Here is a 21,358-nt window from a genome sequence, read left to right on the forward strand (position 1 = left end):
GCTCTTTTAAAGGAACAGTAGCTTCAAGTCTGCCTATCCATTATTTTAATCAGAAAGGAGCTTGGATGAATAGAGCGATGTTTAAAGAATGGTTTGACTTTAAATTTGTGCCTCAAGTTCGTGACCATCTAAAATCCCAAGGCCTACCTGAGAAAGCTGTGTTCCTCATTGACAATGCGCCCTCACATCCTAACGAAAGTCTCCTGAGGTCAGATGATAGAAATATTTTCCTCCTAATGTTACTGCACTTATCTGACCAATGGATCAAGGAGTTATCTCAAGTATGAAGAGAATCTACAGATCAAATCTGCTACAAAAGTACATCGATGAGGGCAATGATCTGACGTGTTTCTGGAAGTCTTTTTCAATGTTAGATGCCATATACGAGATTTCAACAGCGTGGGATACAGTAAAGCCATCTGCATTGAAAGATTCATGGAAGAAACTGATGCCTTTCATCACTAATGAATATGATGAAATCCATGGATTCACTGGATTCAGTGAAAATGAGATAGCCATAGTATTGACAAAATTGGCTAACCAAAGTCATGGTGGTGAAGAAGTCAACAAGGAAAATATATGAGTGGTCTGACTGTGACTCATGTAAGCCGGGCTTCGAAATGTTAAGCAGTGACGAAATCGTAAGTTCAGTGGGGGTGCAGCCAGAAGAGGGGGAAGAAAGTGAGAATAAGGAAGAGGTGGACAGTGCTGCCAGTAAGAAAGTATCACATGGTGCTGCTCTTAATCATTTGGAATCCTTACTAGACTATCTTGAGAGTGAAGAAAACAGTTTATTAAGTGACAAGGCAATATTACATAGGCTTCATGTGGATATCCGTAGAAAGGAAAATTACGTGAATAAGCAAACGACAATATTAAATTTTTTTTAAGTGTTAAGTGTGAATATCCGTAAAAAGTGTTGGATGTTGTTGAACACTGTGATTGAAATAACTAATTCATACTTCAGTGTAATGTAAGAAAAAGTATTAAATAGGCCATGAGATGACATAAAAATGAGGTTGAATAAATTTAAATACAGGTAGGACTATAGCATTATGAAGGTACAGCATTACAGTACTACTTTTAATAAAATTTGTCTTAACCGGGTTTTCGATTAATCATGATTTCCATCCCCACCATTATCCTGGATAATCGACAGTTGAGTGTATGTTCATGGAGTTTTACAGTAAGGAAAGTGGCTGAGGCGAGTAGACCCACACAGTTTAGTTGAGTCTCACTGTGAGCTAGAAGCAGCATGCATGCTTGCCTGCTTCATGCTGGTTTCTTGGCTTGTGCTTCAATGCTGAAGATAGCAGCTGCAAAGTTCCTCCAAAATGTCAGCTGACTTTCAGCAGACTACATGGCATTATATCCCAGAAGACATAACTCTTAAAAGCACAGGACAGCTTCACCAGTGCAGTGGCTGGATAGTATGTATGATGTCTGGTTTTGTTATGAATTTTAATATTTTACAATGCAACTGTTTTAATGATACTGCTTGCCAGAGAGAGAGAGGGAGAGGGAGAGAGAGAGAGAGAGAGCGCGCGCGCGTGTGTGTGGAATGGAAAGGCGTGAATTTGACAGTGGTTTTTCCACAACCCATGTGTGTTGTCCTGACAACTTGAGCTATCTGTGAGAGGCCTGATTATACATTTTATTGGACAAAGGACAAATGATGTGTAGTCATCATGAATTTGTAATATGTGACATGTTTTATATCCAGCCCTATGGGGAGATGATTGGATCCATGAAGTGAAAATAAATGTAAATGTAAATGTAAACTGAAACATACAAGCAACCGCAAACACACGCTAATTCTACAAGGGGGTATGTCATAGAAAGTGCTCCTCTAACACTGCATAACATTTTCTAGCCATGGCTAACACTCATTTGCATTTTGTTTTTAGCATATCAATGGAAATTCAGTGGCTTGTGGCAACTTAAATGCATTATGTACAAATAGGTACACTTTGTGAGTTTCTGGATGAGAAATCACCGAAGGAATGCATACAGAATACTACTAACAAATGTATCAGTCATATTAACCTTGTGTCACCTTCATTTTCTACAGCGCCTAGCTGCCATTTTATGTTGTCAGAGTTCATGGGTAAATAATGCATACAAAATATGAACTTGGAATGTACAGAAAAAAAGGTCCCATCTGTTTCCTGGTTATGTAGTTTAGATAAAATACCAACCAATGTCACATGCTGTCAGACAAAACAACTCTTGTTACAAAGGGAGATTTTTTACTCTTGGCCCTTGTAGGATAAAACTATGGTGAGGAGAGGCACACATTAAGTTACTGTCAATGCACTCAAATGTTAAATAAATAATTCATATATGTTCATCTGCAGGACATTTTCAAACTTAATGGGTTAAATAGGAAAAGTGATGAACAAATAACATAAGTGAAAAAGAAACGAAAAGATGTCTTCAAAAATCAAATGTATAGAATAACAATAAACATGTTTACTATCACCCTTCCACTGTTCACTCAAATTAAAAGAAGGGAAGCATGCTTTACATGAAATTTGTTAAAAAATGGCTCTTAACGCCATATCTTCTTGGGGTCTACAAATATTCTGGGATCAGTTTTTAAATTCAGTGGATATTCAAGAATATATATTTCTGTACAAACATAAAGTATTCCTCATTAATAACAAAGAAACTCTGAAACAATCTGGTGCATATTTTAACAAAGATATTAGTAAAGCTGATTTACATATATCAGTGTTATTAGCCATTAATTCGCAAGATGATATGGTATTTTACCGAGGTTTGATAAGGATACTGCATACAAAATTTTGTTAATCTAATGAAAGATAAGCCTTCTTTTTCACTTCATATAAAGAACCCATACAAAGAATAAAATATCATTATAATCTCCTTTAACTGCCAAATACACAACATATGGCATTACATAAAATGTAAGTAACGCCTGTTGCACCCAACATAGTACTCTGAAGTAAAAAGAAATGTCTGCTTCCACATTTGGCATACTACAAGAGTGTATGTTTTTGTTAGGGTCTTAAGATATGGCCTGCATATATCCTTCTGGTCTCTAATAGCCTTGGCAATGGCATCAACTTCCGAAGAAGAGACAACTGTAGGGCATACTCTCTTGCCACCATGAGAATGGTGTTTAGTAGAGGGGGCCCTATGTCTCAAAAAATGAGGACCTTCATATTATTCACACTCCCAAAGCATTATTATCTTTGGCAGAGGTGAGGTTTTCAGCCTGCAAGCAGAAAATTCCACATTTAGATCTAAACACAGATCTTAATAAGCATGCAATGCCTTGCTGATAGTCCTACTTGCAGAGGTGTTTGAAGAACACATAAATGAAATGATCTAATAGTATCAGAAAATGGAAAATTAAAATCGATGCAGTAAACTGTTAGTGTCCTCGTAGTGAGATAACCATTATATTTTGTGATGAATTTAAATGATAAATAGCATTTAAAAAACCCACAGAAAAGAAAGCTCCTGTACCTAGGTATCATTCAGATGGAAAAACTTCCTACATTCTGGGTTTGATTCCAATTCTGTGGGACACTCTTTCTCAAATTCCTCTCTCTTATTCTCATGATTTCCCAGCTATACTGCTACTGGAACTCCTCCTGTGACAGTAACACATTCTTCAATCTTTATGACACCAAATCACTTATAATCAATTATGTATCAATTTACTTTGATCGTTTCCTTGACTTTCTTGCTCTCTTTTTCAAGTACAATGCCGGTGGCTCAGTAGAACTCATGCCATCCTTCTTCAGAATTCTTTTATCTTTCTTTTCCAATCTTTCAGCTTTCTGTTCACCTGATTCCAGACTATGTTTCTGCAGTTTTCGTTTTGTAGCCTGCAGAGTCCCTTTCTCTCTGATCCATCTTCTTTCTTGCCATCCTGCCTCCTTTTCAAAATGCACAGTTTGAGGGCCAATCAGTTCAACAACACACTTGCATGTTTCTTTTTAGGACTATTCAGTCAACTTGCAGATTGACAGTCAAACACTTTTATGGCACTACTTTCTGGCTCATTCACCTCTTCCAGCTGCAAATGCAGAGGTCTTGGCTCCTGTTTCAATTGCACTTTTGTTCTTCTTCTTCTGTCTGTATTTGCTTCTGAATACGACTGATTTGCTTCACTCACTGAGGAGATATTTCTCGGAACGATTGCTCCTTTATGCCCACGTTTGTCCCTGGCACGCCTTCCTGCAACCAAAAGGGACATGTCCATGGACTCAGCACGGAATGCTAGACGTGCTTTGCATAGTCGTCCATTCCTTTCTTTCTCTCTGCTGTGAAGCTTATTCTCCATTTCTTGTACAAAATGGTGTATCCATACTCCAGGCCAAATGCACCAACTCATCCACTACAAAGCTGCAACTGAAACTGACTTCAATTCTGGAACATGAAGACACTCTCTCCTTACAATCTTCTGCTGCTTCCCTCCTTAGCAGCATTCTTTTCTGCTTAAAGGCATACAAATGATGTTTCTGAATACACATTTTCCATCATTTATAGTTTTCAAAAACAAAGTTTTCTATAATAGATTCCACTTCTTACTTAATTCTGTTTGATAAATGTTCATGTGCTAGCACATGCTTCAGTTTAGTAATGTTTTGCATGATACGAATTTCAAAATGTCAGACACACATGAATATCACATGGCTGTCTTAAATCACTAATGTGAACATCTGAAAATGTTCAAGATTAAGGATAATTTAAAGGCTCAAGTAGCTCAATTCTACACTGCTGCTGCCTCTGCAGCATACATACGTTGTAATGCACCCAAAACTCGTGCCTCAACAGCAAAATATATCACTGCCTTCTTCTTTCAATACAAAAATACACTTTGTCCACCATAAATCCCACACCTGTTTTACTTTATCCTTTGCAGCCACGGTTTTTATAATTTTGTCCAAGACTATTTCTGTTGTTTGCTCTCAACTCAGAGTGTGTTTGCCCATTTTTCCAGCGTCTGTTTTGGTACTAGCATGACAGCAACACATACTGGTAGTTTCTGTGATGTTCTACATCATCAGCTGTCTAATTCTATATGTTTCATTCTCCAGTCCATTAAAACCATATTACTGTTGTAAGATTTGACATTTTCACAGAGATAGTATACAATGATAGCTCCTCAGGCAATCAGCTATATCAACATGGAGTCTGTTCACCAACATTTCAGAGCATCTCTAGTCTCCCTCATTAGGGAATGACATGTCATATCCAAACACTAACTTTATACACAGAGCGATCTGTCAGCTGCCCCCATACATATTGCACATTCCAACCACTGTTCACTTTGTGGTATATCCTGTGGTAGCAGAAAGCTTACCCTGTGTACACACACAGCTTCCAAATATGACAGGTCCTCACATGAACCCCCTCATGATGGAGAGAGTCTTTCTGAAATTTTCAACACACACTCCACACCAACATAGCTGGAAATTACTGTTGTCTACATACAAACCAATACTCACTGGAACAAGAGTACCATGACAATACACTACTGACACATGAAATTTCCCAGTGAACTTTACAGCAATTACATTTCAGTGAACAAAATTTCTTAAGCTCCAAAAACAACTGAGTTATATGAAGCATCACTTTTACATAAATAATTTCACACAAGCATGGTACTTGAATGTAACAAGTGCTTACACAAATTGAAAGAGACTGCACTTTAATTAACACATTCCTTCAGCTCACTGTAGCGTACATTCACAACATGCTACGACATTGAGTTTCGTAATAAATCAGCTGGTTACTTAACTTCATTATTTCAGTAACTACACCTTGAAACCCTAGTATGGCTGCTGGATGAATAAGAAAATGGAAGCAGAAACTGGAGTAACCTGAAATTACCTGAATCAACAGACCCATCAGCACAGAACATGAACTGCTTGTGCCAGGTGAGAGACTCGGCCATTCCCGACACAACTGGGTAGCCTTCATACCATAACAGCAGCCATGTACTTGGAGAAGGTCATGGTTATGGTCATAGTCATGAAGCTGCAGATAGCAGGATACTGGAGATCAGAGCAATTACTTTGATTTACAAAAAAACTCACCTAGAGCTGCTCTTTCCTGACTCACAGTTCCCTGGGCCATATCCTTGATACGAAGGTGTGGACGTGCCACGACCACAAGGGATGGGAATGTCTTGCCTGAGAGTTTGTTGAATGTTACCTCTCTGGAATCAGCCACGTTTGTACTAGATGGTTTCCCATCATCATCAGTCAGGTCTACCACAGGAGCATTTACTGCAACATGCCAATAAAGCTTAGCTTAAAATGCTCATAAACTGGAAACTGGACAGGAAGATTCACAACACATCAATCATGAACATGACTAAACACAGCAAACCCACCATTTTTGGTTTCTTTGGGGATCAGTGGATCGGAACACTAAAGTGAGCAAAATCTTAAATGGAGATAATTTAACAGACACTGACTTGGGATCAATGAAGTGAATGATAAATGAGAAAAATTCACTTCAAAATGTAAGAAAAAGTATGACTTCCTAAAGTTATATTTTTACAAAACAGAATTTGGTAGATGGATACGTGGGATATTTGTGACAATAGTAAAATATGACTTCCAAGACTGAAGGTTGAGCAGACATGGAACATAAAGCAGAACTTTGTTAAAAAACCTTTAAGAGAGGGGCCATTTATATTCTGGTAATGGCAGCATGCCGGAGTTAATTTAAATGCCCGCCACTGTAGAATATTAAAAATTGTAAGCATGTTACTGAAAATGCTGTGATTTCTACAATTTTTGTGATAAATGGATGAAATAAACGCTGCTTTTATCTAGAAAGAATATAGAATCAGATAGTGTAATTTACCGATTTTAAAATTTGTAAAAATTGTTACACTGATTCCAAAAAGAAATTTTTTCCCAATTTCGAGCATCTGTCCAGAAATTTGCATACAGTTTCTGTACAAAACGTTTCTGCAGTATAAATGCATGCTGCTGACATCCTGTCTTACTGTGTCTTATCTGGCAAAAGGGGTGGAAATTTATGTTTGTATTGCACATTCTCCAGTCATGTCGGAACCTTTCCGTATGCATGAGTATGGGCAAAGTCTTATCGTATTTTGTCCTTCAGAAACTTTGACTGTGTATATTTTGGACTACCCACACAGAGGTACTGTTCTAGGAATAGCCCCACACTGCCAAAACATTCAAGACTAGTGCACTGTGTTGTGTATAAAACATCACAATTTCAACTATCCACAATGGCCTCATTTTGCATGGAAGAAGCCGAAATTGAGATTCAGCTGATAAATGACACCGATTCAGACTGCGGTACAAACGACTCTGAGAGTAGCGAGGAAGCAAGGGGCTCAGAAACCAAAGTCGACGAAGACCCATCATCTTCGTTGGCAACCTGGGTACCACCAGACCAGCATGGCAGGAGGGGTGTGAATAATTATTCCGGTGGAGCTGTGGGGTTAAATATCAATGAAGCTCCACACGTAAATAAGGATTCCACCCCTTTCAGCATTTTCATGCTCTACTTCACAGAGATTATCCGTCTGCTGGTGAAAGGGATGAACAGGTACTACCACCAGTACATAGACAGACTTCAAGACGGACCTTTTCTGGGGCCTGACATGACCAATTCCGAGATGTTTCTGTTTCTAGGAATAATCATCCAAATGGGACATGACATTAGAGATAGACTAAAGGACTACTGGTCAACTACAGAACAATTTTCCACGCCTTTCTACTCTAACACAATGAAACGGGACCATTTTCTACACATTCTTCTTTTTCTTCATTTTGCAGACAACAATACAGAAACTGACAGGAATGCCAACTATGGAAAATTCGGACCATCTTCGACACTCTCAATGATGCATATGAAAAATATTATAACCCTTCTGAACATTTGGCTATAGAGGAGATAATTGTTAAATTAAAAGGGAGGGAGGTTTTTAGGCAGTACATTCCTAAGAAACACAAATGTGTCGGAATCAAAATCTTCAAAATTTGTGACGCTGCTGGGTATACTTATAACATGAAAGTTTACATAGGAAAAGACAGGACACATGCCGACCAAGACATGACAGAGACACGTGCTACAGTTAGGGACCTATGCAGATGTACTGAGGGTGTATGTCACAAACTGTACATGGACAATTTCTTTTCATCACAAGACTTGTTTGACAAACTGATGACAAAGGACATAATGTGCTGTGGGACAGTCAGACCTAATCAGAAGGGCTTGCCTGACGATTTTCAACGAAGACAATTTCGACTGAAGAAAAGTGAATGGGTCGACCTCCTGCTGTGTCATCGGCGATATCTCGATTAGAGGAGGCCACTCGACATCATTGGCCGACTTTCTCTAATAAGAGACTGAGGTGTCGTGTGGGCTCTTCGCATGGGAAACGGAGTTACATCCGGACAAAGTGCATGAAGTGCAACGTCGGACTCTGCATTTCCAGATGTTTCCAACACGAAGGCAATATTCAGTTAGATGACACAGGAGGGAAGACTGTCTACTTATAAAGCTGGTGCCCAAAAATAATGTAAGTAGAACAAGAATTTCTAGCTGGTGCCCAAAAATAATGTAAGTAGAACAAGAATTTCTATCTTAAAATTAGATTTTAAAACACTGTGCACACGCGTGGACTGCGCGTACCCATTCGGTGTCGCACAGCCATTCAGCTGCACTTTAAGGTCTCCATACAGTGTCGCTAGGCTCTTAAAGGTTAAAGACACAGTACTACTGGGTTTCTGGAATTGTTCCCATCATCTGGAATTCTAGGTAATAGACGACACGTTTCAGAAACTGGATCTGTTTCAGTCTTCAGGTGAGAAACGAAGGCACCTACTCAGTAGGGCCCCTTAGAAAGAGCTAATCTCAATCACTGGTACTCAGTTGGGCCCCTTTCTGAGGGGCCAAACTGAGTAGGTGCCTTCCTTTCTCACCTGAAGATGGAAACAGATCCAGTTTCCAAAATGTCATGTCCTCTGTTATCTACAATTCTGGACGATGGAGAAAGTCTAAAAACCTAGTAATTCTGTGTATCATCCACCATCGTCAGAACCCTTTAGAATGTTTAAAGACACCTGCTACCAAAAACTTCTTAAGCATAAAGACTAAATTTGAATTCAGTGGACTCTCTCACTCTTCTATTGCTTCAGATATAATTAAGAATATGGCAAGAGCAAAACATAATATTTTAACAGCAGGACTTACATTTACAATTACAGAAGAATACTGAAGACTGGAACTACACAGGTACATGACATTATTTTATAGTTATGGAATACCAAAATTGCAAAAAACATGTACATAAAATGGTCTGGGTACCAAACTTCCAAATTTGTTACCCATCTGTCATGCAATGAATGGAAGTCTTTATATACAGCTGACATCCATTATAATGACAATTCATGACAGTATGAGAAATTCATGCTATAATCGCCATAGGCAGCTTACAATCTATAGATGTACAAACCCCTCCAAAAATGAAAATCAGTACAAACACTGCACATCGTCTCATATAGCACTGACAATGAATATGTCACCTTGGAAATTAAATGAACGGTTACTCAGCAGACCACTGTTGGGTTCTGAACACCAAACAGTGAAATTTGTCAAACTGGCAAAGCAAGCTCTGACAAAACCAACACTATTTATTTGGGCGTCTACTGCATTTACTATTATTTTCCTGAAAATACCAACTATGCACTTTTATTTATGTAGATGGTCTCCACAAATCATCAAAATCACAGAGCTGTTTTCAAGTAAATCAACATTTTGATTTTGGGGGTTCATCTTAAGGGCCCCTAGTTTGGAAGCTTGAATGTTCATATTCATTGGGTATTAACTTATGACAAACTTACTATAAACTGAGATCGGTAGTACACCATGAAGCAATACTACAGTTAACGTGAATTTGGGAGTGGTAGAGATAGCAGTACAACAACTTTCTATATGCAGACATGTTTCTTAGTAGGCACTCAGATTTGGTACAAATAGTTTTTTAAACTCTTCACTTCTTTGTCAAACACCTGAGCCTGCAAACCCAGCAGAACAGTACTACCAACCTGTGCCTGTGGTTGTGGGTCTCCAAGGTTTACTGCCTGGGCCTGTTGACAGTCCACCAACACTGTTGCTTTCAGTGGGCCTTGCATTAGAACTGGAAGCTGGTGAGACCTTGCTGGCTGTGGCAGGACTTTTGACATTGGTGCCTTTTTGGTTTGGAGGTGGTTTTGGGGGCTTGATCCTAAGGCTTGGTATTGTGGGAGTGGATGCTGCTGTTGGCAAAGCAGTAGACACCACATGCAATTTTGCTGGAGGCTGTCCGGCAGGAACCTGGGTACTGGGCGTTGTATTTGTCTGCATCCTCATACTGTTGGTGCGAGTATGCACAGTTGAGCGGGTCTGGATGTTTTGTGCCTGCAACAATTGGCAAGTGATTTAGAATGAAGCATGCATTTCCCAACTTTAACCTTCCAATGCTGATGATTAAAATCAATAACGACTGTAAAAAATTACTTACACATATTATACACCACCCCTTTCGTTGAATACATCCACTTATTATATTACAATTTTAATTCTTTAAGTGCCTGTCCATATACTAGGATTTTATGCTGGCAACACAATGAATATGTCCTATAACTAGAACTTCACTGTAATGAGAAAAAATCATGACTGTGAGTACGTTACATACACGTAAAAGCCTCATATAAAATGAGGGTACCATTACCACAAGTGACCTCTAGCTAGCCATAAATTTTTTCATGAACTGTAATTGCAAGTTTGCTTCCCAACCTACTGACAGCTTGTAATCCATAATGGTATCATTAAACCACATCCTGCACCTGTCTCCTGCTTGAGATAGAACAGACTGTGTTCCAGCATATGAGGAGAGTAAACAGAGGTTTTTTTTTACATTGATGCAGTTAAGTACTTGGCACATGAAGCCACTCTAACTCATGGCTGAAAAACATCAGCCAATAACTGCAAGTACAAGAGGAGGCAGTGTAAGCATGAGAAAATCCTTAACTTCTCAGTTGAGATAATACTACAGATATTGTGAATCTTGGAATTATTCTTCGTTATATGTTTACATGAAAACAACTTCAAGAAATTTATGAAATGTTCACACAACATAACAATTCTGACATGTTTGTTTAATTATTACCTGCAGACAGCATATAAACCATTTTGTTTCACTACCTCAAAAATCTTTCAACTTACAGCGAAAATATAATGGACATGAACTGTTTCAATTGTTCAAAACAATTTCAATTCTGATAAATGTTAAACAAGTTCATGTGATTTAAGCATTAGCTGCGCACAGAAAGACATTCTGGCAGTGTCCTTTGTCAAAGTCGGATTTGAACAAAAAATGAAATACGTTAAATATTTTAGCAAAACCCTCAAATATGAAGTTTTGTGAAAATCCATTTTGAGTTGTTACATGCAGACAGACAATTCTGATGAAGCTAATACTGATATTTTCACAAGTTTTAGTTGCAAATGCACTGAAAAAAATAAACATTGCAGTGTTTCATTATTCTTTAAATTTTAGTGCCATACAGTAATATGTATAATTTGAAGCTGGGCTTCAGATTATGTATTTCAGCCACTTCCAGATATTATAAGTACTTATTACTTTGAGTGCTTCATGAATTTTATAAATTCTCATTATATTGTGGTTGAACTGTATTTGCTGGGCCAACAATTTTCCCATAAATACTTAATTTTGAACTCCTACATTCGAAAGAGAAATGGAAAATAATGATTAAGAAACAATCAACAATTGTCATATGATTTGATTTTAAGCTTCAAAAAGATATACTTAAAGTTTCTTTGCATCTGAGTGACATCTGAAGGAGACTTATGACATTTACATATACAATGACAAAAGCTCATCACCTGATGACACACATCCTGGCATGAAGTAAACTCGTTAGGTGGGAGTAACACTAGAACCACTTAACATAAGGTCCTCATATAATGTGTAAGTTCTTTTCCCTTTATTTTTATCACACTCAATAATAATTAGCACATTCTACTTGCTACTAACCACAATGTTTTAAGTAAATCATGAGAAACTTACACTACTCACTAATGTTGTAGTTTTGGCGAGACTGGTAGTATTCTGGATAACAGGTGTGCCTGCAACAAATACCAGTACATACATGCCTGATTTGGATAAAGAACAAAAGTTTACAAAAGGATTTAATTCCTAACCACCCAATGATACACAGAAAAGATGATTGCTACTACACACCAACTCCTTCACATGCTTGAAAACTGAAAGCACAACATTCAGCTTTTGACTCAAGTAACTAAAAGCACTGAACTTTTGCCTACCAGTTTTGGTGCCATTTTCAACCAAGGAGGAGCACATTTTGCAGCATTCAGGACATTTTCCTTCACCAAGGGTACCTGTAGCATGCAACATCCTGGAAATTTCCTATGTGACCATGGAACCTGGATGTGCTTCTCTACATATCATTACTACAATATTGCAACTGCTCTAAAAACCATTTACACCATTGAAAATAATTTTAAAACATTATACAGACCTGCCATGCCACAAGACACAATGGTCACTAAGGACTCTGTCATTAAAGACTACTCCTATGACATCAGTTTTCAAAATCATGGTTTCAAGTCCTGCCCCCAGCACAAACATTTCTGCCTGAAAAATACTGAGACATGGTTCCCAGGATTCAGAAATCTCAGGAAATGTGGGAGAAATGTTCAAAGACCTGCAAACATTTTGTAACTTTTGCCTAAACTTTCTTTCTCAACCTTTCTGTGAAAACTAATACCAAAAGTAATCCAGTTTGCAAAGAATGGTGCAGCCCTAGTTTGCCACCCCCCCCAGCAAAATATAATGAAGAGGTTATAAGACATTTTTACAGAGAGCATCAGTGACATACAACAAACTCCAGATGTAGAAATACATCCAAGTAACTAATGGGAAGCACACCAACTGCCCCCATCTTTCCAAACACACCTGGTGTAGCCTGTGGTGAGGTTACAGTACCCACAATAAGTCCAAGTCGTGGGTCCATCACCAGCTGGTAAGTTCCTGGTGAGTGTAGGGCATTTCCAGCAGATGCTCTTGTCATCACCCCTTGTGTCTGAGGTGAACCCTGCAAACATGCAACCAAGTTCATAATCAAATACATTTAACTGGTTTGTTCTAGAATTGCTAATTATTATTTTTTCTTATATGTTGGGATTTTGGACTTTATCCATCGTCCTGGTTTTTAAGATAACAAATAAAAACACGACGTTTCGGAAACTGGATCTGTTTCCGTCCTCAGGTGAAGGAAAACACCTATTCAGTTGGGTCCCTTAGAAAGAGCTAGCCTCAATCACTGGACAANCAGAACAATGCCATACATGATACTAGTAGAATTTGCAGGAACAAAACAGGAAATATATGGAAAACAAAGTCAATGAGCTTGACATACAACAAATATTGTAGACATCCATACAGACACAAATAAATCTAACCACGGAGTTCATATGATAAAGGATGAAAATGAATTTGCAGATTCCTTATATTCAGCAAAGGTAAAAACTTTACATCAACTGTCTATTAAATGTACATAGACTGAAATACATACTGTTGAGTCATTGGTATCAAATCCTAATTAGATCATACTGCTATCCAAGTTATGTAAAAATTGACAGGTATTCCTCAAATTATAACACAAGATCATACATGGAGATAAAAATACTACAATAAGATCCACAAACTTACTATATTTTGAATAAAACAACTGCCACAAGTGTGTAAGAAATCTATTATCGCGCCCACTTTTATAACGGACAATCAAGCAGAATTTTGTTACACACCAAGAAAAACTAACACAATATGGCGCAAGCATTTGATGACTAATGACTGGCTACTTAGGCAACAGATCTGATTCATGTTGATTTTTTCCCAGACAAGACTTGGATTTGTCTGAAGAGACAGCTGCACACACTAAATAACAAAAAAGTGAATAAAAAATTCCACATCTTACACAAATTTCAATTTGCTGTGGGGATGCTTAGAAGAAGAAATTTATCAAACCAATCCACATAGAAAAACTCAAAGAGAAAATGTATGCTTTGAATTCTCCTGCATATCCAGAAAACTAAAGCATATGGCCCAGATTGTTTTCAGTGATGAAATCTCAGCATATGCAGAAAACAGTCATTATTCTTGCCTTTCAGTAGAACGGAGTATATACCAAAACTCACCAGTTGATAAAAAATCGACATAACATCACAGTCAAATGGTTAGAACTGATTCGTAATAAGGTTTCAGTACCAATGTTGGCACAAGAACATTATTCTGACAGGTTTTACATGCTATTTTCAGTCCCTGCTGGGAAATTTATTAAATTATGTTACAATTCCTTTCTTCCACATACTTCTAAATTCATTATTCACTAATGGCTCTATCAATCCACCTCACATAATATGAGTACCTGAAAGTGTCATTAAATAAACACATAATACATACTGAAACTGTCCGAGAACAAAAAGCCGAGGGAAACATTTGGACCTAAAAGACAGTAAGATGTATGAGAAAGTTATATCATGAGTTTTTCATAAACTATACTCTTTACATAGGCCTAACATAGGTCATTAAATCATGGTGAAAGAAAGCAATATGCAGTATGCATGAGAGAGACGTGAACTGCATATACAGAGTGTTTTACACTATACCCCCTTCAAGCCTGTAATCACTTTCAACACCCTGTATAATGCTGATCAACAAGAAATCACAAAGGATCCAATTAGTAAGCTTCAAATTTACACAAACTTAACATTCTATTTATGGGGTTTCCTCTGAAACCAGTCACAGTACAAGTGTTTAAAAAAATCAGTGTGTTAGAAAAGTGAGCATGCACATGGCATTCCAAAACCTGCTTTCTCTAAAACATTCTTCCACATTAAAATCTTACTCACATATGCAACATAAAACATTTGTTTCTTAATTAATAAGTTCTAAAACCACTACTACACAATACATAATATAAGCTAAATCATAACATTTAAATGCCTCCACTGATGCAGTAACAACACAAGTCTCTACCTTCCCACATTCATCTTGCTTTACACTGAGTTACAGATATGGGTCCTTTTACCAAAAGAAATATCACACTTATCCAGTATTTGAGCTGCTACAAAGCACATAATGTATGTGAGCTACTTATTGGAAGTTAGAAAGGTAGTCTGATGCTTCAAGGAACACCATGAACCAGCAGCCACTGGTAAGGTAATACATGTGGCACAGAAGCAAATCAGCTGTATTTCTTAAGGATTATAACCTGGACTACATAAAAAGAAATCACATAATTGCTCTTGAAGATGTGTATCCAGTACAACACATAGTGGGCAAAAAAAAAACTAAAAATAAATTCAGGACCAACTCTCAGAACAGGAAAGCAACAGTTATTTGAAGTACACAAACTATAACTTCTGGCTATGTAACACATTACAGCATATTGCTGCATATTATCAGCATCTTCATTTTGTAATTGGAAAAATTCTGATTCATGTAATTATGCCTGAATACTGGTAATTTTAAAACGAGAAGGGGAGACAGATGGAACATGAGTTACTAAAACAGCACATAGGTTTACATCTACATGTATTTAGCTGAACCTTTCAGCAGCCCTTATTTTCATACCAAAATTATTTATTAATGAAAAAACTGTGTTAATTCTGCTGCAAACCCTAAACTGCAACTAACCTGTAGGTTCAGCGAAGCTTATATCAATGGACACAATCCTTGCATGGTTTCCTTCCTCAGCTACACCACTACCTGTATCTTCTCCATCTTGGTCTTGCAAGCTGTTAATTCCCCAGGTTTACAAACTAAAATTATGAAAGCATTCTTGTCCCCATGAAATCTACAGGCCCAGACCATCAGAGTCTGATAGATTTCACTTGCTAACAATATTTGAACACTAATTTAAATTCATTAAGTTCATCAATATGAAATATCTGAAACTGCCTTCATACTTAATCCTTCATACATCTAAATGTTCTCCAAAAATGTAAATTATAAGGAACATAAATCCCTTGGAAGCAACAAGTTATGTATCAATGTGATACCTGCAGAATGACAGGACCCGTGGCTGTCTGCAGTGCCTGTACCATGGCATTGGTTGAAGGTGGTGGTTGAGCAATGAGGGCTGCAGACTGGCGTGTCACAGGAGATGTCACAGACTTGCCTGTGCTTGGTGTGCTTGCCGTTAAAGCAGGGACTGGTGGAGGAGAGCTGAGGAGCATTCAAGGTTACATATGTGTGACTAACAAGGAATCCAACCAGTATTTTTTCTATACATATGGGTGAAACTGGGATTTCTAGCAGCTGGGAAAATATCCTTATATGATCTTCAATTAAGAGCATCACAGCTCCCAGCCCCTCAGAAACCTCGAAGCCCAGTAGTTCTATATGTATCACCTGCTTTTATATATTAGAGCTCTGCATTCTGCCTACAGAGTGCATCTATATGCTATGTATGTTCTCACAGTTAACAGCGATTGTTTACCTACACAGCATTAACCAGATTATCTTTGTAGCAGATGTAATGCATTCCCTGTGAGCTACGACAAGAATATTTATATATTTAGAAAAAAAGTTCAGTTAAGATAACAGATACAGATAACAGAAAATACCATTACAGCCAGTTAGTTTTTATTTTGTACCAACAGATTCTATACTGAGCACACATCAACCTCCCACCCAGGGATCCACATGGTGAAGTGTCTGGTTCCATTCCCTTTCACAAAGTAATACTTAGGCTCTTACACTCACAACTTCAAAGAATTTATGTCATTATAGACAGCAGCTGCATTAATAAATAAGAAGTTTGTGGATAAACAAACCACTTGCACTTTTTGACACATGTTTATATACTTCAACAAAACAGAACAGAGTCTATACCTGAGAATGGTTCAAAATTATCATGGAATCAGACTTTTTAAACACAAAGATGCATGAAAATGTATAATCTTGTTTAGTTCAGGCACCTGCTCTCCCCAAGCCTCATATCCAAGAAGTCTTGGATGTTCTTTCCCCAAGGGTAAAGCAGATGGTGCATGAAGGTGATGACTCACCAACACCCAGTGCCAAGGATGAGATTGTATGCAACTTTATTTCCATTCATTCACAAACCTTCATGGCACACTGCTTAAGCATGAAGTATGGGCAGCACACTAGAGCCAGCAATGGGTACTGTGATAATTTGGTCTAATATGTGACTTCCACACTTCAAAATTCAAAACCAGTCTGTGCAACATTACATGGCTTGAAAATCTTTCTTCAGAAACTAGACACAAGAAAACAAAACATTTGAAGGTGCATCTTACATCAGTTATATACTCAAAAAAATTCAAAAAGTTTGTGCAACATAGTACATTAACAGTCCTTCTGCAAAAGCTGGACACATGAAACCAAACTAAACAGTGTACTGTGAGTGCATCTAACTAACTACATGGAGCTGAGCCCTTCTTAAGCCACCAGTTGTGCATCAATTTTAATATTATCTACATACCTACACCTTGGTCTTCCTAGTGGTCTCTTTCCTTCTGCCCTTCCCACAAATATCCTACACATATTTCTCTTCTCCCCATTCGTGATACATTCCCTGCACATCTCATCACCCTTGACTTGATAATTCTAGTTATAATTGGTGAAGAGCACAAATTATGAAGCTCCTCATTATGCAGTGTGCTCCAACCTTCCATCTCTTCATCTCACTTTGGTCCAAATATTCTCCTCAACACCCTGTTCTCAAACACCTCAGTTTATGATACTCCATTAATGTCAAAGACTAAGTTTCACACCCATACAGCAGCACAGGCATAATTATAGTTCTATATATTCTAATTTTTAAGATTTTAGACATCAGATGAGAAGATAAAAGATTGTTGACTGAATGGTAGCAGGCATTAACTGAATTCAACCTCCACTTACTTTAACAAGAATCAAAATAAAAAAAAAATGTACCTCATTTTCAAAGAATCTGTTAGCTATCTTTATGTCATGATTTTGCCCTGCATTTTGGTGATGAGACAGCAACATATATTTAATTTTCTCTGTGTTTACTTCTATGCCAAAAGATATACAAAGCAACCTCATACACACATATATATATAAGTAATACTGTACCTGTTATTCATTTGCACAACATAGACCGAATCAGATTTCTCGATGATTTCGCCACCAAGATTCTTCATCATCTGTTCCAGCTTGGCTGTCACCTCCTTGTACTCCTTCTCTCCCTTGTTGTATGCTGAAACCTGCTCTGGGGTAAGTGCTTCGTCATGACATTCCATCTGCAGCCCAATGTCCGGTGGCTTCTTGCCATAGTTACGACCTGATCGACTCATTCTGCCAATGGCGTCTTCTTAACAAAGCTGCAAATATGCAGAACACTCTTCCCTGTAACACCCACAGCTCATTCCACATGAAATGACAGTCTTTTAGACAGTCCATCATTATCAGCAGCATCAAGGATTAGCTTCAAATTCTACTAATTACATTTTCTGATCAAAAACTCAGTAAACCAACACAAGATGCTAACTGCCTCTCTAGCCACTGCAACTTCATTTTAACTCAAATATCACAGCCAATACTTGGTTCAGGACGACTGAACTGATACAGCGGCAGAAGAGAAAGGGTCAAACCCATTCTGGAACTCCAGGGGGGGATGATGATCCCTAAAGACCGATTCCAAATATCACAGAAAATATCTGGTTCAGATTTCGACTGAAGAGAAGGAACCTAAATTATGTTGAAAATGGAGAGGGGAGGAGGGTGAGGGGAGAGTAATGAGGAGTAGGAGAGAGAACAAGCGGCTGCAAATCCCTAAAGACTGATTCCTGATATAAGAGCCAATACTCGGTTCAGTTTGACCAAACTGTTAAGACACATTAGAGGAAAGAGGCCTGAATTGTGTTGGAAATTTGAAGACCAAGAAGGAAATCCCTAAAGAGTTGTGGCTGCAGGAATCAACGGAGTAAATTCCAGTAACTGCAGTTTCACAAATCACAATGAAGAGCAGAACTGTCATCTTAGAGTCATCAATGGATCACAACAGAACAGGGAACAAAATACAAGGGTTGGAAAAAAAGTAGTGGCAACACTGCTGTAACATGAAAGATGTGGGTCAGGTGGCACTACCGCCATCTGTAGCTGATAGAAGAAGTTCAGTTGAAGTAGTGCAGGGAGTGGCTCTGGTTGTGTTTCATTGAGTTGCATTGTGCATCGTCTTGAAGTGCAGGAGCCCAGTTCAAGCACCCTAACAACATGTTTACGAAACAAGAACAAAGCTCCTGGATAAAAAATTGAAGTTGCACGAGGTCGTAGTGCACAAAACTGTTATCGGGGACTGCGAGAAGCATGTGGTGATGCTGCTTTGCCATATCGCATAATGGCGCAATGGGTGAAATTGTTCCGTGAAGGGAGGGATGCCATTCAGGACAGCTGGCGTTCAGGACGACCCTATGTTGACAACCACACAATTCAGCTTCTTGCTTCTTTGCTGGATGTCGATTATCAATGGGCTGTGCGGGAGTTAGCTGCTGAGGTAGGCGTATGTTACAAAACTGTGCTCCACAGGCTGCATGATATTCTTGGATACTGCAAAATTGCAGGGTGTTGGGTACCCCATACAATGTCCAAGGTGCAACAATGGCCATGTTATGCAATTGCACAGGACTTGTTGGACCGGTACCAGAGGGAAGGTGATGACTTCCTTGGAAGGATCATCACTCTGGATGAAACTTGGGCTTGCTCATACGAACCGCACTTGAAACGACAATCAAATAAATGGAAGCATCCTGACTCTCCTCGTCCAAAGAAAGTGCGCCCTACACAGAGTAATGTGAAGGCGATGTTCACTGCGGCACTGATGGAGTGATACTGCACCACACTGTACCTCAATGACAGACAGTAAACGCTGCCTACTACCGCAATTTCCTGTGTAATCATCTTCGTCCAGCACTCAGGATAAAGCAACGACACTTGTTGGCAATGAATCCCATCATCCTTCATGACAATGCAAGGTGACGGTGTCAAGGATCTCCTTCGCCACTGGTGATGGGAGATACTGCAACATCCGCCATACTCACCTGATATGAGTCCGTGCGATTATGATCTCTTTGCCAAAATGAAAGAACCACTGCGAGGGACACGTTACAACACAAGAGAGGAGATTATTTGTGCTGTGGGGCGGTCACCGCTGGACATCAACAGAAGTGGATGCACTGATGGTGTATGACAGCTTCCACAAATTTGGCAGGTGGTGGTACACAAGGGGTGTGATTATATTGAAGGAATGTAAGTGTGTTTACCTCAGGTAATAAAGTCATTTCAGAACTATAGAGGTGTTGCCACTACTTTTTATCTGACCTTTGTATATCTTACAATCTTACATTTGTATATCTTGTTACACTCTGAGAAACAGTTTTCTCAATGCACAAGATAAAAAAAGTCCAAATTATTGTCCTGCCCTATGGCAATTTTCTTTGCAATTTTTGACACAAATGTACAAAATACCTTTATTCCATGTAATTCTTAGAAGAACAATTATCATATTCCCACACTTGAATTCATAATACAAGTGACCACTCATGTGAAGATCAGAGTTCAAAATTGTCAAATTACTGAGTTTCAGTCTTGTACTTAGACATGCTTCATTAACACTTTGTGGACCGGACACATGATATCAAGCTTTCGCTTTTAAACATGGCAGACCAGTCGCATGATATCATGATTTTAGGACAGGTAAGGTTGTAACACACTATACCTTGCTCTGGTGCCACGCAACTGCAATGAATACTGCGTAATAAATCTTCGAAATGTATGCTAGGTATTCAGTAACTTGACCTGGCTGGCTAGGGTCCCTACTCCGAAAGAAAATAAACTTTGCCCCTTCCAGCTGTTTATGTACCAGGCAGGAAGTTAGTAGAGGCGAATATGTTTCAAGGACAAAAGCGGTTGCGATTGACTTGTTTTCCGATGAGCTATCTGACATGCCTTGTGGAGGAGTAGTGATTAGTGACTCTGACAGTGGAAGTGACAGGGGTCAACAAAGAATTGTGGCCACAGATAATAAAAGTGAAAATTGACTTGTGTCTTATAAATTGTGCCATTTTCAATTCATTTTTGTTTTACAAAAATCTAAACCCTGATCTGAAATTGAAATACAAAGCATTTCTGATGAATGTGGCAAAGGCTTGGGCCACAGACCAGATGGTGGGGGCAGAACCAGAGTCAGACAGACTTAGTGCAACCTAGCCCATCAACTCCCACCCCACGCAGGCCTCATGTAGCGGAAACATACAC

The 21,358-nt window shown here is 38.6% G+C and overlaps 1 protein-coding gene across 4 annotated transcripts in view; it reads right to left on the reverse strand.

The window, feature by feature from the left end:
* Nucleotides 1-21,358, reverse strand: part of LOC111862331 — a 58,500-nt gene that overhangs the window by 32,336 nt on the left and 4,806 nt on the right. For 3 of the 4 annotated variants that reach the window (XM_023847629.2, XM_023847630.2, XM_023847627.2), the window contains exons 2-7: nt 18,179-18,426; nt 16,117-16,282; nt 13,010-13,148; nt 12,101-12,159; nt 10,077-10,428; nt 6,078-6,269 (exon numbers count right to left, since the gene is read on the reverse strand). In XM_023847629.2, the coding sequence (XP_023703397.1) occupies nt 6,078-6,269; nt 10,077-10,428; nt 12,101-12,159; nt 13,010-13,148; nt 16,117-16,282; nt 18,179-18,399 (1,129 nt within the window). In that variant the 5' untranslated portion in view covers nt 18,400-18,426. Of the gene's footprint in view, nt 1-6,077; nt 6,270-10,076; nt 10,429-12,100; nt 12,160-13,009; nt 13,149-16,116; nt 16,283-18,178; nt 18,452-21,358 lie in introns of all 4 variants that reach the window. The other variant, XM_023847628.2, reaches the window with a different exon arrangement.

The sequence above is a fragment of the Cryptotermes secundus genome, unplaced genomic scaffold (assembly GCF_002891405.2).
Source record: "Cryptotermes secundus unplaced genomic scaffold, Csec_1.0 scaffold408, whole genome shotgun sequence".
NCBI classification, from domain to species: domain Eukaryota; kingdom Metazoa; phylum Arthropoda; class Insecta; order Blattodea; family Kalotermitidae; genus Cryptotermes; species Cryptotermes secundus.